Source organism: Pan paniscus, chromosome 20 (genome assembly GCF_029289425.2).
Source record: "Pan paniscus chromosome 20, NHGRI_mPanPan1-v2.0_pri, whole genome shotgun sequence".
Classification (NCBI taxonomy): Eukaryota; Metazoa; Chordata; class Mammalia; order Primates; family Hominidae; genus Pan; species Pan paniscus.
Window position 1 is genome coordinate 50217191 of NC_073269.2, and position 17745 is coordinate 50234935.

Sequence of the window (17745 nt, forward strand, 5' to 3'; positions counted from 1 at the left end):
CGGGAAGTGTAATCGAGGAGCACCATGTAGTCGCAACACTTGCGCCTAAAGGGTGAGATGATGGACATTTTCCTTTTGCATCTGAGGCTCTGCAGTCCAGACACCTTGCGGGATTCCTGATACTTCAGCTCAGGTAGGCGTTTCCGGAGAATTCTGGGAAGAGTAGTCCACTGGCTCGTGGAACACTGGGCATTTTGGCTCTGGCAGGTGAACCGTTGAATTCTGGGAACGATAGTCCAGACACTCTGCGGAGTCCCGGGCCCTTTGGCTCAGGGGGGCGGGTCCGGGGAATTCTGGGGAGTGGAGTCCAGACACTCTGGCGCAGAGAGGACACTTCCGGTCTCCTAGCCTGAGGTTGCTGCTTTAATGACCGGGGTAGTTTGAGCCATTTCTGCGTCTTGCAGGACATTTTGAACGAACCGCCTTTGCTTGAGGCTCGCAACCACCCGATGATCGATGATCGTCTCAGGGGAAAAGAAGCCTTGGCGAAGAGCAGAGGTTTAGAGGTGCGAGGGCGGGGAGAGTGTTTATTGTTCCCGTCAGCGGAGCCTTCTGGCGTCGGGGGGCTTTGCTCGCGTCCCGGGGGGTGGGATTGGGGTGGCCCTGTGTGCCCTGCTCTGAGGGTTTCCAGGACTTTGACCTCGCTCAGTCCGCCTCCCTACGTATGCAGTGTGTACACTCTTTCCCGCAGTGTGATGTGGAATGTTAATGTCTCTGTACTTCCCATTGCTGTTCTTTAAAACGGTGCTTATAGGGTCATCCTAATAGAATTGTTTTGCGAATTGAAAGAGATAATACAAATGAAAGCCTTAAAGTTGTCCCTGTCACTTGGTGAGTGGTGGTCTCTTGTTTCCTGATATTTTAAAACGTTTGATATCATTTCAAAGCTATAGAAAAATTGCAAAAACAGTATAAGAAATTCTCATATACCCTTTACCCAAATTTTCCAAGTGTTTACATTTTTCCTGTTTGCTTTGTTGATGACCATCAACCAAATACCACCAGGAACATACCTGTAACCAGAGACAGCTGATTGGTAGCTTTCTGTAGCAAGGAAGCCCACATACCACGGTAATTGTGGGGTGTCTTGGTAAGAGGCGTTTAGGAAGGGCTGGTTATAGGGTTTCACATAACATGGTAGATAATATTGGATATTATGTTAAATAATACTGTTACAGATTACATGTCAGATAGATGTGTTAAAAGAATACTAGTATTTGTAGTGTACTTACTAGATAGTGTTGGATAGCATATTACCTAGCATCATGTTATCTAATCTGCAGTTCCATATATGAATTTGTTAAATTTTTCATTTAAAGTCCTTATGACTGTCCTCTGCCCCACCCTTCACCTATTCAAAGTCCAGTTTATGCGTTGTCTTTAGCTGTCACATTTCCATAGTTGTTCATTTGGAGTTTGATATTGAAGGGGGCCTGCCTCTCCACACCTGTGGGTGTTTCTCACAAGGTGGAAATGAGAAACTGAGAAAAGAAATAAGACACAGACACAAAGTATAGAGGAAGAAAAGTGGGCCCAGGGGACCGGCGCTCAGCAAGTGAGGACCTGTACCGGCACTGGTCTCTGAGTTCCCTCAGTATTTATTGATCACTATCTCTACTATCTTGGTAAGGGGGATGTGGAAGGACTATAGGGTAATGGTGGGGAGAGGGTCAGCCGGAAAACATGTGAGCAAAGGACTCTGTCATAAATAAGTTTAAGGAAAGGAGTTGTGCCTGAATGTGCACATAGGCCAGATTTATGTGTGACTTTACACAAACATCTCAGTGCAGTAAAGAGCAGTATTGCCGCCAGTATGTCTCACCTCCAGCCATAAGGCGGTTTTCTCCTATCTCAGTAAATAGAATGTACGATTGGGTTTTACACCGAGACATTCCATTCCCAGGGACGAGCAGGAGACAGATGCCTTCCTCTTACCTCAACTGCAAAGAGGCCTTCCTCTTTCACTAATCCTCCTCAGCACAGACCTTTTATGGGTGTCGGGCTGGGGGACGGTCAGGTCTTTCCCTTCCCACGAGGCCATCTCTCAGGCTGTCTCAGTGGGTGGAAACCTTGGACAATGCCCAGGCTTTCTTGGTCAGAGGTCCCTGCGGCCTTCCGCAGTGTATGGTGTCCCTGGTTAATCGAGACTGGAGAAAGGCAATGACTTTTACCAAGCATACTGCCTGCAAACACATTTTTACCAAAGCACATCCTGCACAGCCCTAAATCCATTAAATCTTGAGTCAATACAGCACATGTTTCTGCGAGCACAGGGTTGGGGCTAGGGTTACAGATTAACAGCATCTCAAGGCAGAAGAATTTTTCTTAGTACAGATCGAAATGGAGTTTCTCATGTCTTCCTTTTTTCTACATAGACACAGTAACAGCCTGATCTCTTTTTCTTTCCCCTACAGATATATTTCACATTTAGGTTTAGATTATACATTGTTGGTGGGGATTCCACAGGAGTGTTAAGATGCCCTTTTCGTTTTTTTTTTTGTTTGAGACAGTTTTGCTCTTGTCACCCAGGCTGGGGTACAATGGTGCAATAGGATGCCCTTTTCATTGTAACATAACAAGGTCCAAGTGATGTTCGTTTGTCCCTTCATTGGTGATCTCAGCTTTGTCACTGGCCAAGAAGATGTCTTTCAGATTTGTCCACTCTTATGTTACTTTTTTTTAAATTATGAAGTTTCTTATGGGAAAATACATTATTAGTGGGCATTTTCTTGTAAAAAAGAGCTTCCATTTCTCCTCTATTGGTTCATTGATTTGTTCAACTATAAATATTCTATCAATGTGGACTCAGAATCCAGTCTTATTGATTCTAATGATATGTGCATTAACAGTTTTTTTTTTTAACTCTAGGTTTATTTTAGTTATACAATTCACCCATTTCGGGTATACAAGTCAGTTCAGTGGTCTTTAGGAACTTTGAAGTGGAGTAATCATCATCATAATTCAGCCGAGATCACTTTCATCCCCCGGTTGGACTCCTCATGCCCATTTACTTTAAACCTCATTCTCAACTCAAATTTAGAACAACTGCTAACCTACTTTCTATTCTATTCTACTTGTCTATTCCAGACATTTCATATAAATGGAATCGTAGGGTCTGTGGGTTTTTGTGACTTGCTTCTTTCATTTACTGTAATGTTTTCAAGGTTCACGGGTGTTGTTGCATGGGTCAGTATTTCATTCCTTTACATTTCCAAATGAGATTCCATTGTATGAATATGCCACAATTTTTCTGTCCCTTTACCTATAGGAGAGCTTTTTGGTTGTGTGCAATTTGGGGTTAGTATGAATAATGCTGCTGTGAGCGTTCATGTGCTAATTGACAATATGAGTCCTTGTTGGTGGGTGACATCCCTGGCCACCCTTTCATGTCTCTTTTTCTGTCTTCATGGCACTTTCCAGGCACAATTCTGCTTTCCCTGGAACTGTGTCATTCAGGACTCTGCAAATTCCCTAAAGTAGGAGGAAAAATGACCATGTCCAAGGTAAGTAGGACTTGCCTCTCTTACTGTTAAAATTCCATCTCACTACTCAGATTGTTGTATGTTTTTCTCTGCCCTGGGAAGACTCAAGGAGAACAGCAGGACTTTGAGGATCTCTTGTCACCTGGCTAATTTTTGTAGTATTAGTGGAGATGGGGTTTCATCATGTTGGCCAGGCTTGTATCGAACTTCTGACCTCAAGTGATCTGCCCGCCTCGGCCTCCCAAAGTGCTGGGATTATAGGCGTAAGCCACCGCACCCAGCCAGAAAGCCTTCATTTAAAATGGCTAGTAATACTGGGCTGGGTGCAGTGGCTCACACTGGTAATCCCAGCACTTTGGGAGGCTGAGGCAGGCGGATCACCTGAGGTCAGGAGTTCGAGACCAGTCTGACCAACATGGAGAAACCCCATCTCTACTAAAAATACAAAATTAACTGGGCATGGTGGTACATGCCTGTAATCCCAGCTACTCGGTAGGCTGAAGCACGAGAATCACTTCAAACCGGGAGGCGGAGGTTGCAGTGAGCTGAGATTGGGCCATTGCACTCCAGCCTGGGCAACAAGAGTGAAACTCTGTCTCAAAAAAGAAAACAAAACAAAAAAAGTCTAGTAATACTGAAGATTGGCCAGTCACTTGTGTACTGTCACTCATTTACTTCTCAGAGCAGCAGAATGAGGAGGTTCCTGATCTCTTCTCCTAAACTCATGAAATATGAGAAACCTGCTCAAAATCAGAGGCAATTAAGGAACAGGAATGTTAGCCATTCTGCTCAAGTGAAAGAGAGAGACGAGAAGAAAGAAAAATTCTCCACTGAGGGTCTGGTGCCCTGTTGTGTGGGTGTCTGGAGTGCTCCCTTGAGTGATGACATCCATAGGTGGCGCTGCTTCTCCCTGTCCTGCGTTGGTGTGACCTCTTCTTTTCCAGACCTGGCACCTACTCAGGTGTACTCATTGTTCCAAGTACCCAAGGACAGTGATTACCACAGCTGTTCTTATCTCCAAATTCCTCCTTATGGCACAAGATACCTCACACATTTTTTCTTTGGCTGGGCGCGGTGGCTCACACCTGTAATCCCAGCACTTTTTCGGAGGCTGAGGCAGGTGGATCACTAGGTCAGGAGATAGAGACCATCCTGGCTAATATGGTGAAACCCCGTCTGTACTAAAAATACAAAAAAAAAAAAAAAAAAAAAAAAAAAAAAAAAATTAGCCGGGCGTGGTGCGGGCACCTGTAGTCCCAGCTACTCGGCAGGCTGAGGCAGGAGAATGGCGTGAACCCAGGAGGCGGAGCTTGCAGTGAGCCGAGATCGCGCCACTGCACTCCAGCCTGAGTGACAGAGTGAGACTCTGTCTCAAAAAAAAAAAAAAAAAAAATCCCTAAATTCCTCCTTATGGCATAAAATGCCTCACCATTTTTTATTTTTATTTTTATTTTTTGAGACAGAGTCTCTCTCTGTTGCCTAGGCTGGAGTACAGTGTTGCGATCTCAGCTCACTGCCAGCTCTGCCTGTCGGGTTTACGCCGTTCTCCTGCCTCAGCCTCCCGAGTAGCTGGGACTACAGGCGCCCGCCACCACACACCCGGCTAATTTTTTTGTGTGTTTTTAGTAGAGACGGGGTTTCACCGTGTTAGCCAGGATGGTCTCGATCTGACCTCATGATCTGCCTGCCTCGGCCTCCCAAAGTGCTGGGATTACAAGCGTGAACCACCGTGCCCGGCCCGCCTCACACATTGTTACCAGAAAAAATGACAACCTGGGGCAAAAATATTTACCCCTTGGATAGTTAAGGAAGAATAAATCCAGAATAAGAATCTTCTAAAAGGATAAAGAAAAAAGTTCAAACAGATTGGAACAAAGAATACTAAAAGGCAATTGTAAAAGAAGAAATAGAGATGGCCAATAATCTTGAAAAGTGGTGATACTCATTTATAATAATAAGTGAGAATGATAGAATGAATTGTTCTTCCTAATCAGATTACAAAACCATGGGAATATTTATAAACTGCTCTTGGCTATCATAAGGAGAATTAGGGTACTTGTATTCTGTTGAATGATTAGAGAGGTAGGGAAAAAAGCGAGAAGAAAGTATGCAATTATATAATGATAATATTAAATGTGCTTATTTTTCACATTTTAATTTTCATATGAAATTATTTTAAATGAGACAGAGTCAGATGTTCTTACATCTTACTACTTACCATATCATCTTTGCCGGACTGATAATGGAAAATATGTAAAATTAAATATTTATTATTTAGTGTAGCTAAAAATAGATCATCAGTTCCCTGGAATACTATGGAACCCTGAAATAGATAATGGTAATAACAGTAATAAGTAATACCAGCTAATGTTCATTAAACAGTCTGTGCCGTAGACTTTTCAAAATACCGTATATTTCTTTTCTTAATTCTTGAAAAAACTCTTGTCATGTAAGAAGTATTATTCAGAGAGGGAACAAGCCTTGTAGGAAAACATGTCTGAGGTCACATGGTTAGAAATGGGCAGACTCTCAGAATGTGCACTGAGGCATTCTGGCTTCTGATCAGGACACTAAATGCTGCAATAAGCATATGTGGTTTGTGCCTTGTGAGTACAGAAGACACACTGCATAACTGTCTCAGGGTACCATGGAGCAGGTTCACTGTGCACTGATTACCAACTCGTGTGAGTCCTGTGGGACAGAACACATTCACACGCAACAGATTGCATGAAGCAGATTTATTACTACAGATTGGCAGCAGGCGAGCCCAGAAGCCTAGGGTCCAGTGTGAGCTGGCCATCCAGGGCTCAAGAAAGCTACCTGGAGCAGATGGAATCTTGACTGTATGTGCCCCACTTGCACAAGAGCTGAGGCACCCCAGAAGGTAACCTGCCCCCATTTATATACTTCAGGGTGCCATGACTCATGGAGAAAAACTTGAAGGTCATCTTCCTTCCAGGTGAGAGAGGAACAAAGCCCAGACTGTCAAAGGCAGTTCCTCCCCATAATATTGCATTCTTAGAATAATCTACAGTTATTCTTGAGAACTACAAGCAATAAAGGGGAGAGAGCTGGGTGGGGTCTGCACCCCAACTGTCCTGCAGTCCATCCCCTGACCCAGATATCCCTCTTAGCAAACTGGTCCATTTCATATGTCCATCGACCTCCCCTGGCCTCCCCTGATCTTGTTAGATCAGTGTAACACCTTGACTGACACAATCTCTGCCAACTTCATGGAATTATAGCTGGAATACATTCCGTGGACCCCAGAGGAGCATGACCACAAGCAGCACAGCCAGACCTTCCTGAAGTAGTAATCCTGCCCAGGTCCCAGTTATCAAAATAAGAAGCTGCTGAAGATACCAAAGAAGAATCATTCAGGTGGCCCCAGTGTCTGAAGCCAGTGGACCTGCTTCTGGGTTGCCTCTCATTGAGTTTTTACAATAGCTATGTATCCAGAGAAGGCCAGAGGTGTTGGCAGTTGCAGACCCACTCCTCCCAGTAGGGCTAAAAGCACAGAGCACTTGTGTTTTTTGAACCTTCCTGAGGGAGTGAAGGGATGTTGCTGGGCTCCCAAGGCAGTGGCCGTGGAATAAACAGTATCTATCGGCCATTGCCTGTGGCAGGTGTCTCATCATTTTTCATGGGAATTCACTTGTAGGTGTAGGACATAAATCTGGAGCTAGCTGCACCTCCAGGCAGGTCCCCAGTCAGCCCGGGGCACAGCTTTAGCCTTCTTGCCCAGTGGTGCATCTCGCTTCCAGGGTGACATCTAGGGGCACCCCCAGCATGCCCAATGTTTAGGATCTAACAGTCTGCCAGCTTTCCAGGCATGACATTGCCCACCCTGTATCTGGGTCACCCCCCAAACCACCCACAGAGAAAGCCATAAGGCTCAGGTGCACACAGCACCCATTCCCTTGTTTGGCTGTTCTGTGACCCATTTGTGGGAATGGGGACATTATCTTTTGCCAGCCACATCTCATTTTTGGCACAGTTGCATAAGGTCAGTTCCCCCAGTATGACATTCATGCGGCCCTTACAGAGAGGAATACCACTCATCCAGTCCTGGTTTTCATTATGTGGAACATTTCTCATCCAGGTAATCAAAGGAACATGGTGCGAGAAAGCACAGTCCACTGTAGCTTTGTTGAGGTTGTGTGATTCTGCTGCCTTACACCAGTTACCACAGGGCCCTCCAGCTCTTTCTCATGTGGCAGGTGCCAGGTTCTGACTTGACAAGCCAGGGTTATGGAGCTGTTGGTGTGCACTGTGGCATGAAGGATGCTGGTGTGGTTTACCATAGTCAGGATGAGAGGGTCACTGTGGTTGGTGATAGAATAAATGCAGGGTAGCAGATGGAACACTTAGCCAGGTGACATGAGGTGACTGCAGCTTGAGATAAGGAATGTGCTGTGCTTCCAGGCCTCTGCTGCCATATCCTTGGGGGAACAGCAGATTAATAGCTGTTGGATAGTGGGTGGGCTGAGGTGGTGCAGCGACCCAGTCTGTCTGTCCCTGTCCTGAGGCTACTACCATTGTAGACATCCATTCCCCTGGTTGTTTGGCTCAGACCTTCCTGCCTCAGTTGTTCAGTCAGGAAGGGACGTCACGTCCTATACAAAAAATGCCTGCTAGTGCCAGCCACCCAAATGGGATCAGGTGTCCCCAGTACCATCAGAAGGACCCTGGTGACCCCTATGGTATTCCGTGGTCTCATTCTTCACCACTGTGGGATCCCGTAGAAGTCAGGGGATGTTCAGGAAAGCATCACCTCCAGATTAGAGTCAGGAGGACCTTTGTCAGTTACCGCGGTGATCTGAACCGCAAATTACCAACAGGATGTGCATTATAAAGGGGAAAAGGAAAAATAATTATTGGGAATACTGAGATTGGGGTTTCACAGCCACAGCCTCATCAACCGGCTGCCAGGTCGGGCAGATACTGACTGAATTGCTCACTGTCGCTGGGACTATTAGCAAGGTTCATTGAAACCTATATGCGTGTAGCCCAGTATGCAGCATTTAGACTCCTAGGGGGCTACATACAAGTAAACTCAATGAGTTCACTAAATAAGACCACAAGACTTCTTCGTCGTTGGACTTCTGATGACACTTGGGACAATCAAGGTGTGTCATTGTCAGGACACAGACTAGAATGAATGGGAATTCTATAAGTTGACCTACATCTCTGAAGATCCTGAAAAACTTTCCATTTTTCCTCTTGGCCTCCTCAATGTTCCTTCTCTCCCAGTAACCATTGGTAGTGAGATTGAGGTTGCATATGTTTGATGCTGTAGGAGGCAGTGACCTTCAAGGATGTGGCAGTGGTCTTCACTGAGGAGGAGCTGGGGCTGCTGGACCTTGCCCAGAGGAAGCTGTATCGAGATGTGATGCTGGAGAACTTCAGGAACCTGCTGTCAGTGGGTAAGGACAGGCATCTTCTATAAGGGAATGTCAGGCCCCAGGAGTGGTTTTGTATCCTAGGGTGTTCAAGTTTGAGTGTGCAGTGGGAACCTAAATTTCCAATAAGTGTTACCGTGATATTATCTAGAATATGTTGGGATTAAGCATGTGACTTTTCCTGTTTACAGGGCATCAACCATTCCACCGAGATACTTTCCACTTTCTAAGGGAGGAAAAGTTTTGGATGATGGATATAGCAACCCAAAGAGAAGGGAATTCAGGTAAGAAGCACGCAACTGTGTGTCCTTGTTTGTGACTTCCATCTGTTTTACTTCTGTGCACGTCCAACTCCATTACCTTCTTCTAAATGGCCAAACATCTTTGCTGGATTACTATAACCTCCTTCCAGCTGGTGGCCCTGCTCCGTGCCTTCCCACTCTGACATCTGTTCTCCTCATGGCAGCTAAAGTGATCCTTAGGACATGGATGTCAGATTGTCATTCCTCAGCTTAAGAGCCTTTCTGTCTTCTTAATTTTATGAAAGCCTCTTTAAGTTGCTTCTAGAAACCCCTGTGGTCTACTCTTCATTCTTCACTGCTTCTTGACTACATCTCCCATACTCTCCCTTATTCTCCATCTTTTCTGGCCACCTTGTCATCCCTCTTATTTCTCCATCCTGCCAAGGACACTGTATCACCTGTTGCTGGTACCCAATGACCACGAACTTAGATGATTAAATAAGAAGCATTTATTATTTCTCTGTTCTTTAGGCCTGAAGTCTGACACATCTCACTGGGAAAAAATCAAGCTGTCTTAGGGCTTTGTTCCTTTCTGGATGTTCATGGGGAGAGGCCTTCACTTTGTTTTACCAGTCCCTAGACACTGTCCACACTCCGTGGCTCTAGTTTCCATTCCTCCATCTTTGAAGGCAGCTACATTGCATCCTTGACCATTCTTCCGGAGTCATGCTCCCTCTGCCACTCTTCTTACGCCTATGTCTTTCACCTTTCAGGTCCCTTGTGGTTGTATTCATCACTCCTGCATGATCCAAGTTGACTTTCCTACTTTCTGCTTAGCTGATTAGTGACTTCAATGACATCTGCAGCCTTAATCTGCCTTGCTGTGTAATGTGTCAGAATCATAGGTCCTGAAGGCTGGATGTGGACATCTTTCAGGAACAATTATGTTCCCTACTACAGAAGCTTCTGCCTCAGGGCCCTCACTTGCTTTTCTCTCTGACTGGAGTCCTCTGTTCCCACAAAACTTACTGACCCCCTCCGTTAGTTTATGCAGGTGTCTGCTGAGTTTTAATATCATGGAAGAGGTCATCTTCAAGCACCCTATTGAAAATACCATCCTATCTTTACTTGGCCTGCAAGTATTACGTGTCATATGCTTTTGTTTACTGATAGATCACCTGTTCCCTTTCAAATATAATCTCTACAAGGTGTTTATCTGTTTGTTTATGACTGCATCTTCAGCGCCTAGAATAGTCCTAGTACATGGAGGGATCTGTAAATATTTGGTATCCTGATGAATGAATTAATGGATGGGGGGACTTCACTGTCTGTAGGAATCATGGAGCTAGCTAATAAGTAATACATGAACCAGAGTGTATGAAATATATTAGTCCCTTGGAAGCCATAGGGGTTTGATTTCAGGACCCCACATGGATACCGAAAGCCAGAGATGTTCAAGTTCCTGATATATGTGAAGTCTTTGCTATAACCTATGTACATCCTCCCATATACTTTAAATCATGTCTAGACCAGTTATAATACCAAATGCAATGCCTACCTGTCACTTCATTCACAAGGATTCAACATAGGACTCAGTGTGTGAGAAATTCCAGTTTTGCTCTTTGGAACTGGAATTTTTTTCCCTAAATATTTTTTATGTCCTGTTGGTTGAATCCATGGATGCCAAACCCATGGATATGGAGGGCTGATTATATATTGCAGAACAGATTTTTTTTTTTCTCTGTGGATGGCTGCTTATCCATTTTCAACTTTCTTAGGTTTCCTTGACATGATTGGTTTTATGTGTGTGCAGTTGACCCATGTCCTGTGGAAACTTCTAAGCATAGCATTTTTTTTTTCATGACCACACTGAGTAATATGCCTTCCCTGGGACCTACCCTGGAGCTTTCCATAGGGAGCATATTTATATCTGAGAAGAAAGTCTTTTTGAATGAGGATTTGCAGGTAGCTTTCCTTTGAGAGATTTACCCATCTGCAGCCCATTTGCCTTTTCCAAAGTCGGCCCACACTTCACTGCCTCCAGTTCCTCCTTCCTTCCCTTAGAGGGGGAAGAATGAGGATGAGAGGACACAAGTTATGTAGCTGAATGTTGACTCTGTTTCTGGTCATCTTTCTTCAAAAATGTGTGTATTTCCCTCGTCTTTACATTATGCAAATTTAATTGTCAAAAAGTTAAAGGACAGGCTTTTTGTTTATTTTTATAGATTTAGTGCTATATTTTGAACGAGTAAGCTTTATGACCTGGAAGGAATTGGGGAATTACTTACTCAAAATAGAAACATCCTGAGACCCCTTCCCATCTCCTTAAAGACCTCTTATTTATAAGTCACAGTGTATTAAATATATCCATGTACCTATTAGACAGGATTGTTCCCTTGACCATCTTTGCGGGCAGGAACTTCAGGGTTTGTTTCACTCAGCCCACCGCTGTCGATTCCTTGCAGGAGGGAGTGTGCAAGCGAGCGAGTGCAGGAACCGGAGCAAATGAATGCTGGAATTGGCTGGTCGCTCCTCTCTGGCGAGAGCAGGCTCTGTTGTGCACGCCCCACAGCAGTGTCCAAGCATGTTACAACCCATGCTGTTTCAGCTCTGCCATCTGGGGATGGCCAAGTGCCATTCAGCTCAGTGGAGCGTCAGGGTAGCAGCCCCTGCCCTCTTGGCACCTGGGTTCTTGTCCAGCATCCAGGAAGAACCAGGTCACATGAACTGTGTGAAAGGTGATGAACGCAGAAGACTTTATTGAGTAGTGAGTGGTTCTCAGCAGAAAAGGAGGCTGGAAAGGGGATGGGAAGGGGATCAACATGTTCCTGAAGCCAGGCCATTTGTGGCTGGGCCCCTCTCCAAAGCCGCACCTTCTGAAGTTAGCCACATCTATCCATACTTTCCGACACTCAGTTGCTTCTCTGCTCACCGCTCAGCAACTTGTATCCTTGCCACTCAGCTGCTTGTGTTGCTCTGCCAGCTGAAATCTTTTATGGTCACAGGATAGTGGCAGGCAGGCCAAAAAAAGCAACATTTGGGCAGAAAAATGGGGTCATCTGTTTTCACTTAGGGCTGAGGTTCTAGGCTTAAGGGTGGAGTTTGGCCAGGTATACTGATGGGTACCCACTTACCTATTAATATTTTCCAAGATTCAACCGTTGGAACTTAACTCTCTATCAGAAAAATTTACCTAATTCAGGACTTGGTAATATCCTGACAAAGTTTTGAACATTTTGTGAGCATGAACCATAATAAGAAACACCTCTTTCAGTATAACCTGGACAGTTTTCATGCATGTAGGTGTATGTGAGTGACTTTAGCTGACATTTCATGTAACGACACCTTTCCTGCTTGTCTCCACACTGTGATAATTTTCATTCTGGCTCCTTTCTATAAATGTCTATTGAAGGTTTTAACTTTATTTCAGCTCACTGATGTGTAGTCTTGAATATAAAAATGGTTATAAAGGCCTGTTTATCTACATCATAGGCTTTCTTTTCATTCCAAGTGATTCTTCACATCATTGATTGGCTGATGAAGAGCATCCTCCTTTGTGGACCTCTGGAAGGACAGCCTTTCAGATTCCCCTCAGAACTGCAGTTGTCTGTCTCTGTACTCTTTCAGATAACCAACTTACCATCCATATCAAAACAGAAAAATAAGATTAAGTATTTTATATGTGTCACGCAAAATTCTTGTATAGGAATACTTTCGATTTGTAGATATAAACATTCTAAGGTGTTTGATGTTTAGTATCATGAAGGGTTAAACTAAAAAGTTTAATGGGACATTTTACAGAGAACTGCTCTCACTTCACTCCAAGTGCAAATTCAGGAGTTTTTCAAAACTACCTTCACATTCAATAATTTCCTAGAAAGACCCTCAGAACTCACTGGATGCATTTATTCTCACAATTACTGATTTTTACAAGCAAAAGATGCATATTATAGTTAACCAAGGGGGAAAAACCAAATAAGACAGAGTCCAGTGAAGTACCAAATGTGGATCTCCTCTTGTATTCTCACAGTAGAGTCGGGCATGTTACATACCCAAAATTAGCATGTGACTTAGACACAAGGAACCACCAATCAGGGAAACTCAACTGAGTGCTGGGATCCAAGTAATTATTGGGGCTCCATTACATAGCCATAATTGGTTGGTTGATTCCTGTGTGGTTATTTAGTCTTTTGGTCCACTGGTTCCCTGTGACCTAAAGACCTACATTAAATCACATCGTTATTTTTTCTGACATGGGGAACGCCACCTGCCATTTCCCATCCCCCAAAGCTGTGGGTAGTCACAACTAAATTATATTATTTCACTATCAGGAGTTACCCAAGATTTGCCCCCAAGCAAACAGAGAGACTCTCCTCAGGCATGCCCCTTCAAGATTCTACAGATTACCTCTCAGATACTGAGGACAAAGTCCCGACCTCTTTTTAGTTAGGTTAACTCCTTTTCTTATTTTTAAAAATGTTTTTTAAGCCATCTTAAACTGAAAGGAAGGTTAACTTCTTTATAAGGATATATAATATACAGGCAAATATACGAAGTATTTATTATGTTACTGCTTTCCCTTAGAGTTCCTTTTGATTCATATTTCATTATGTACATAATAGTTTAGTAATTTATCATGTAAAATTTCAGACTGAGTTGGAAATTTTAAAAACAGTAACAGGTTAAATGTATGTGTCATATTAATTTTTTATTAAACTTTTTATTTCTATCAATGATTTTTTATTTGAAATGTGGTATGTTTTTTTCTTTCTTTCTTTTTTTTTTTTTTTTTTTTTTTTTGAGGCAGAGTCTCACTGTGTCGCCCAGGCTGGAGTGCAGTGGCACGATCTCGGCTTGCTGCAACCTACGCCTCCTGGGTTCAAGCAATTCTCCTGCCTCAGCCTCCCAAGTATCTGGGATTATAGGTGTGTGCCACCACACCTAGCTGATTTTTGTATTTTTAATAGAGACGGGGTTTCACTATGTTGGTCAGGCTGGTCCCGAATTCCTGACCTCAAGTGATCTGCCTGCCTCAGCTTCCCAAAGTGCCTTGGTCTCCCAAAGTGCTGGGATTATGGGTGTGAGCCACCGTCCCCAGTGACATGGTACGGTTTTAGATTACTGTCATGCAAACCAGAAACCAGGGTGCACTTGGAAAACACAAACTGAACATTCGTTGAAGTTTCATACCATGTCCTAAGTGTGAACTCTTAAAAACACTGAACAGGGCATAGCTTGTCCTGATCTCTTAATTTTGTATTCTGATAGGAGGCAAGATCCAACCTGAGATGAAGACTTTTCCAGAAGCAGGACCACATGAAGGGTGGTCCTGCCAGCAGATCTGGGAAGAAATTGCAAGTGATTTAACCAGGCCTCAAGACTCTACCATAAAGAGCTCTCAGTTCTTTGAACAGGGTGATGCCCACTCCCAGGTTGAGGAAGGACTATCTATAATGCACACAGGACAGAAACCTTCCAATTGTGGGAAGTGTAAACAATCCTTCAGTGATATGTCCATCTTTGATCTTCCTCAGCAAATACACTCAGCAGAGAAGTCTCATTCCTGTGATGAGTGTGGAAAAAGCTTCTGTTACATCTCAGCACTTCATATTCATCAGAGAGTCCACCTGGGAGAGAAACTCTTTAAGTGTGACGTGTGTGGTAAGGAATTCAGTCAGAGTTTACATCTGCAAACTCATCAGAGAGTGCATACTGGAGAGAAACCTTTCAAATGTGAACAATGTGGGAGAGGCTTCAGATGTAGATCAGCACTTACAGTTCATTGCAAATTACACATGGGAGAGAAATATTATAATTGTGAGGCATGTGGGAGGGCCTTCATTCATGATTTCCAGCTTCAGAAACATCAGAGAATTCACACAGGGGAGAAGCCATTCAAATGTGAGATATGTAGTGTGAGCTTCCGTCTTAGGTCAAGTCTTAATAGGCATTGTGTGGTCCACACAGGAAAGAAACCAAACAGCACTGGGGAATATGGAAAAGGCTTCGTTGGTAGGCTGGATTTGTGTAAGCATCAGACGATCCACACAGGAGAGAAACCATATAATTGTAAAGAATGTGGGAAGAGCTTCAGACGGTCCTCCTATCTTTTGATCCATCAGCGAGTCCACACTGGAGAAAAGCCATACAAATGTGACAAGTGTGGGAAGAGCTACATTACTAAGTCAGGTCTTGACTTGCACCATAGAGCCCACACAGGAGAGAGACCTTATAACTGTGATGACTGTGGGAAGAGCTTTAGACAGGCCTCAAGTATTTTGAATCATAAGAGACTCCATTGCCGAAAAAAACCATTCAAATGTGAGGATTGTGGAAAGAAGCTTGTATACCGGTCATACCGTAAAGACCAACAAAAAAACCACAGTGGAGAAAATCCATCCAAATGTGAAGACTGTGGGAAGCGCTACAAGAGGCGCTTGAATCTTGATATAATTTTATCATTATTTTTAAATGACACGTAAGTGTTGTACATATTTATGGGGTACAGTGTGATATTTAAATATATGTATATGATGTATAATGATCAAATCAGTGTAATTAGCACATTTATCACCTCAATTATCTCTTTTTTGTGTTGAGAAAATTAAAAATTCATTGTTCCAGCAGTTTGAAAATAAATTGTTGTCGATGATAGTCACCTTTAGTGCTGCAGAACAGCAGAACTTCTTCCTCTTATCTACCTGTACTTTTGCATCCATTAGCCAACCTTTGGCCATCCCACCTATCCCTTACCCTTCCCTGCCTCTAGAGCCACTGTTCTCACTACTTCTAAGAAATCAGCTTTTTTAGCTTCCCCATGTGATTGAGGACAGTTTGAAGTTAGTGTTTCAGCCATAGCTCAGCATACCCCAGTGGTCGTGGGACTGTCAGAGCAGAGAATGCTGCAGGGTTTCTAACAGAAGTTTGACAATTAGTTATTATTCAGGAGACAGGTCTTAGTATAAGAGTTTGTTCACACACTTTCAAAACACTAATGATGAACATGTCAAAATTGATGACCACTAGAATGTCAGCCACATGTGTCTTTGTATTTTTGCTGCATCCTTACATTGCTTGAGTCTGGAAGATTGAGGCTGCAGTGACCTATGATAGTGCTACTGCACTCCAGCCAGGGCAACAGAGTGAGACCCTGTCTCCAAAAAAAAAAAAATTAAATAAATACCTTTCTTTGTTTCTAGACAAGCATCTCTCTGTGTTTCTGGAATTTTTTTTTTTGAGTGTACATACATAGTGTGTTACAATTATATTCTTATTTTCTTCAGCAGTGAATATTTGCTGGTATGTTTCTATTTTATAATTGTATGCATTATTTTTAGATTTCTCAGTGAACATCAGAAACTCCATCTCTACAAGAAATACAATAATTAGCCAGTTGTGTTGGTGTATGTCTGTAGTCCCAGCTGGAGACTACTGGAGAGGCTGAAGTGGGAGGATCGCTTCAACCCAGGAGGCAGATATATAGACAAATGGAATAGAAGTGAGAGTCCGTAAAGAAACCCATATATCTAAGGCCACTTGATTTTCAAGAAGGATCCAAGATTACTTTATGGAGACAGAATAGTCTCTTCAACCAATACTGCTGGGACACCTATACACAGACACACAACATAATGAAGTTAGATTGTATCTCACCCTACACTTAAAAGTTAACTCAAAATTCATCAATGACCTAATGTAACAGCTAAACTATAAAAGTATTAGAAGAAAACATAGAAGTAAATCTTCCTGACTTTATTTGGAATGGATTCTTCAATGAAACAACATAAGCAAAAGCAAATATGAATACCTAAATGGGACCTAAGTTTTAAAAAATGCTGTGCATACATGGACATTGTCAAGAACATGAAAAGACCATACAGCATGAGTTCTACTATCCAGATTATATAAAGAATTCTTACAACTCAATAACAGAAACCACTCAATTAAAAAAATGGGCAAAGGGCTGGGTTCAGTGTCATGCCTGTAATCCCAGCACTTTGGGAGGCTGAGGTGGGCAGTTTACTTGAGGCCAGGAGTTCAAGACCAGCCTGGCCAACATGGTGAAAGTCTGTCTTTACTAAAAATACAACTAGCTGGATGTGGTGGCCTCCTGGGCTCAAACCATCCTTCCACCTCAGCCTCTTGAGCAGCTGAGACTACAGGCGTGCACCACAGCCTCTGGTTAAGTTTTGTATTTTTTTATAGAGATGAGGTTCCTCCATGTTGCCCAGGCTGGTCTCGAACTACTGCACTCAAGTAATCTGCCCACCTCAGCCTCCCAAAGTGCTGGGATTACAGGCATGAGCCACTGCACTCAGCCTAAAAAAAAAAAATCCTAATTTTTATGGGTACACATATGGAGTATATATGTTGATACAGGCATACAATGCGTAATAATCATATCAGGGTAAATGGGGTATCTGTTACCACAAGCATTTATCAGATTTTTGTGTGTGTTAGAAACAATCCATACTCGTTTAGTTATTTCAAATGTACAATAAATTATTATTGACTGTAACTCTGTTGTGCTATCAAATACCAGATCTTATTCATTCTATCTAAGCATATTTTTGTACCCACTAACCATCCCCACTTCCCTCACCACCAACCCTACCTTTC

The 17745-nt window shown here is 43.2% G+C and overlaps 1 protein-coding gene across 1 annotated transcript; it reads left to right on the forward strand.

The window, feature by feature from the left end:
• Positions 1-289: 289 nt before the first annotated feature.
• Positions 290-15784, forward strand: ZNF223 (zinc finger protein 223). The gene is made up of 5 exons (XM_008970806.5): positions 290-506; positions 3421-3503; positions 8782-8908; positions 9076-9168; positions 14395-15784. Exons 2-5 carry the CDS (start codon positions 3489-3491, stop codon positions 15606-15608), a joined length of 1449 nt encoding a protein of 482 aa, XP_008969054.3. The 5' UTR covers positions 290-506; positions 3421-3488; the 3' UTR covers positions 15609-15784.
• The last annotated feature ends 1961 nt before the right edge of the window (positions 15785-17745 follow it).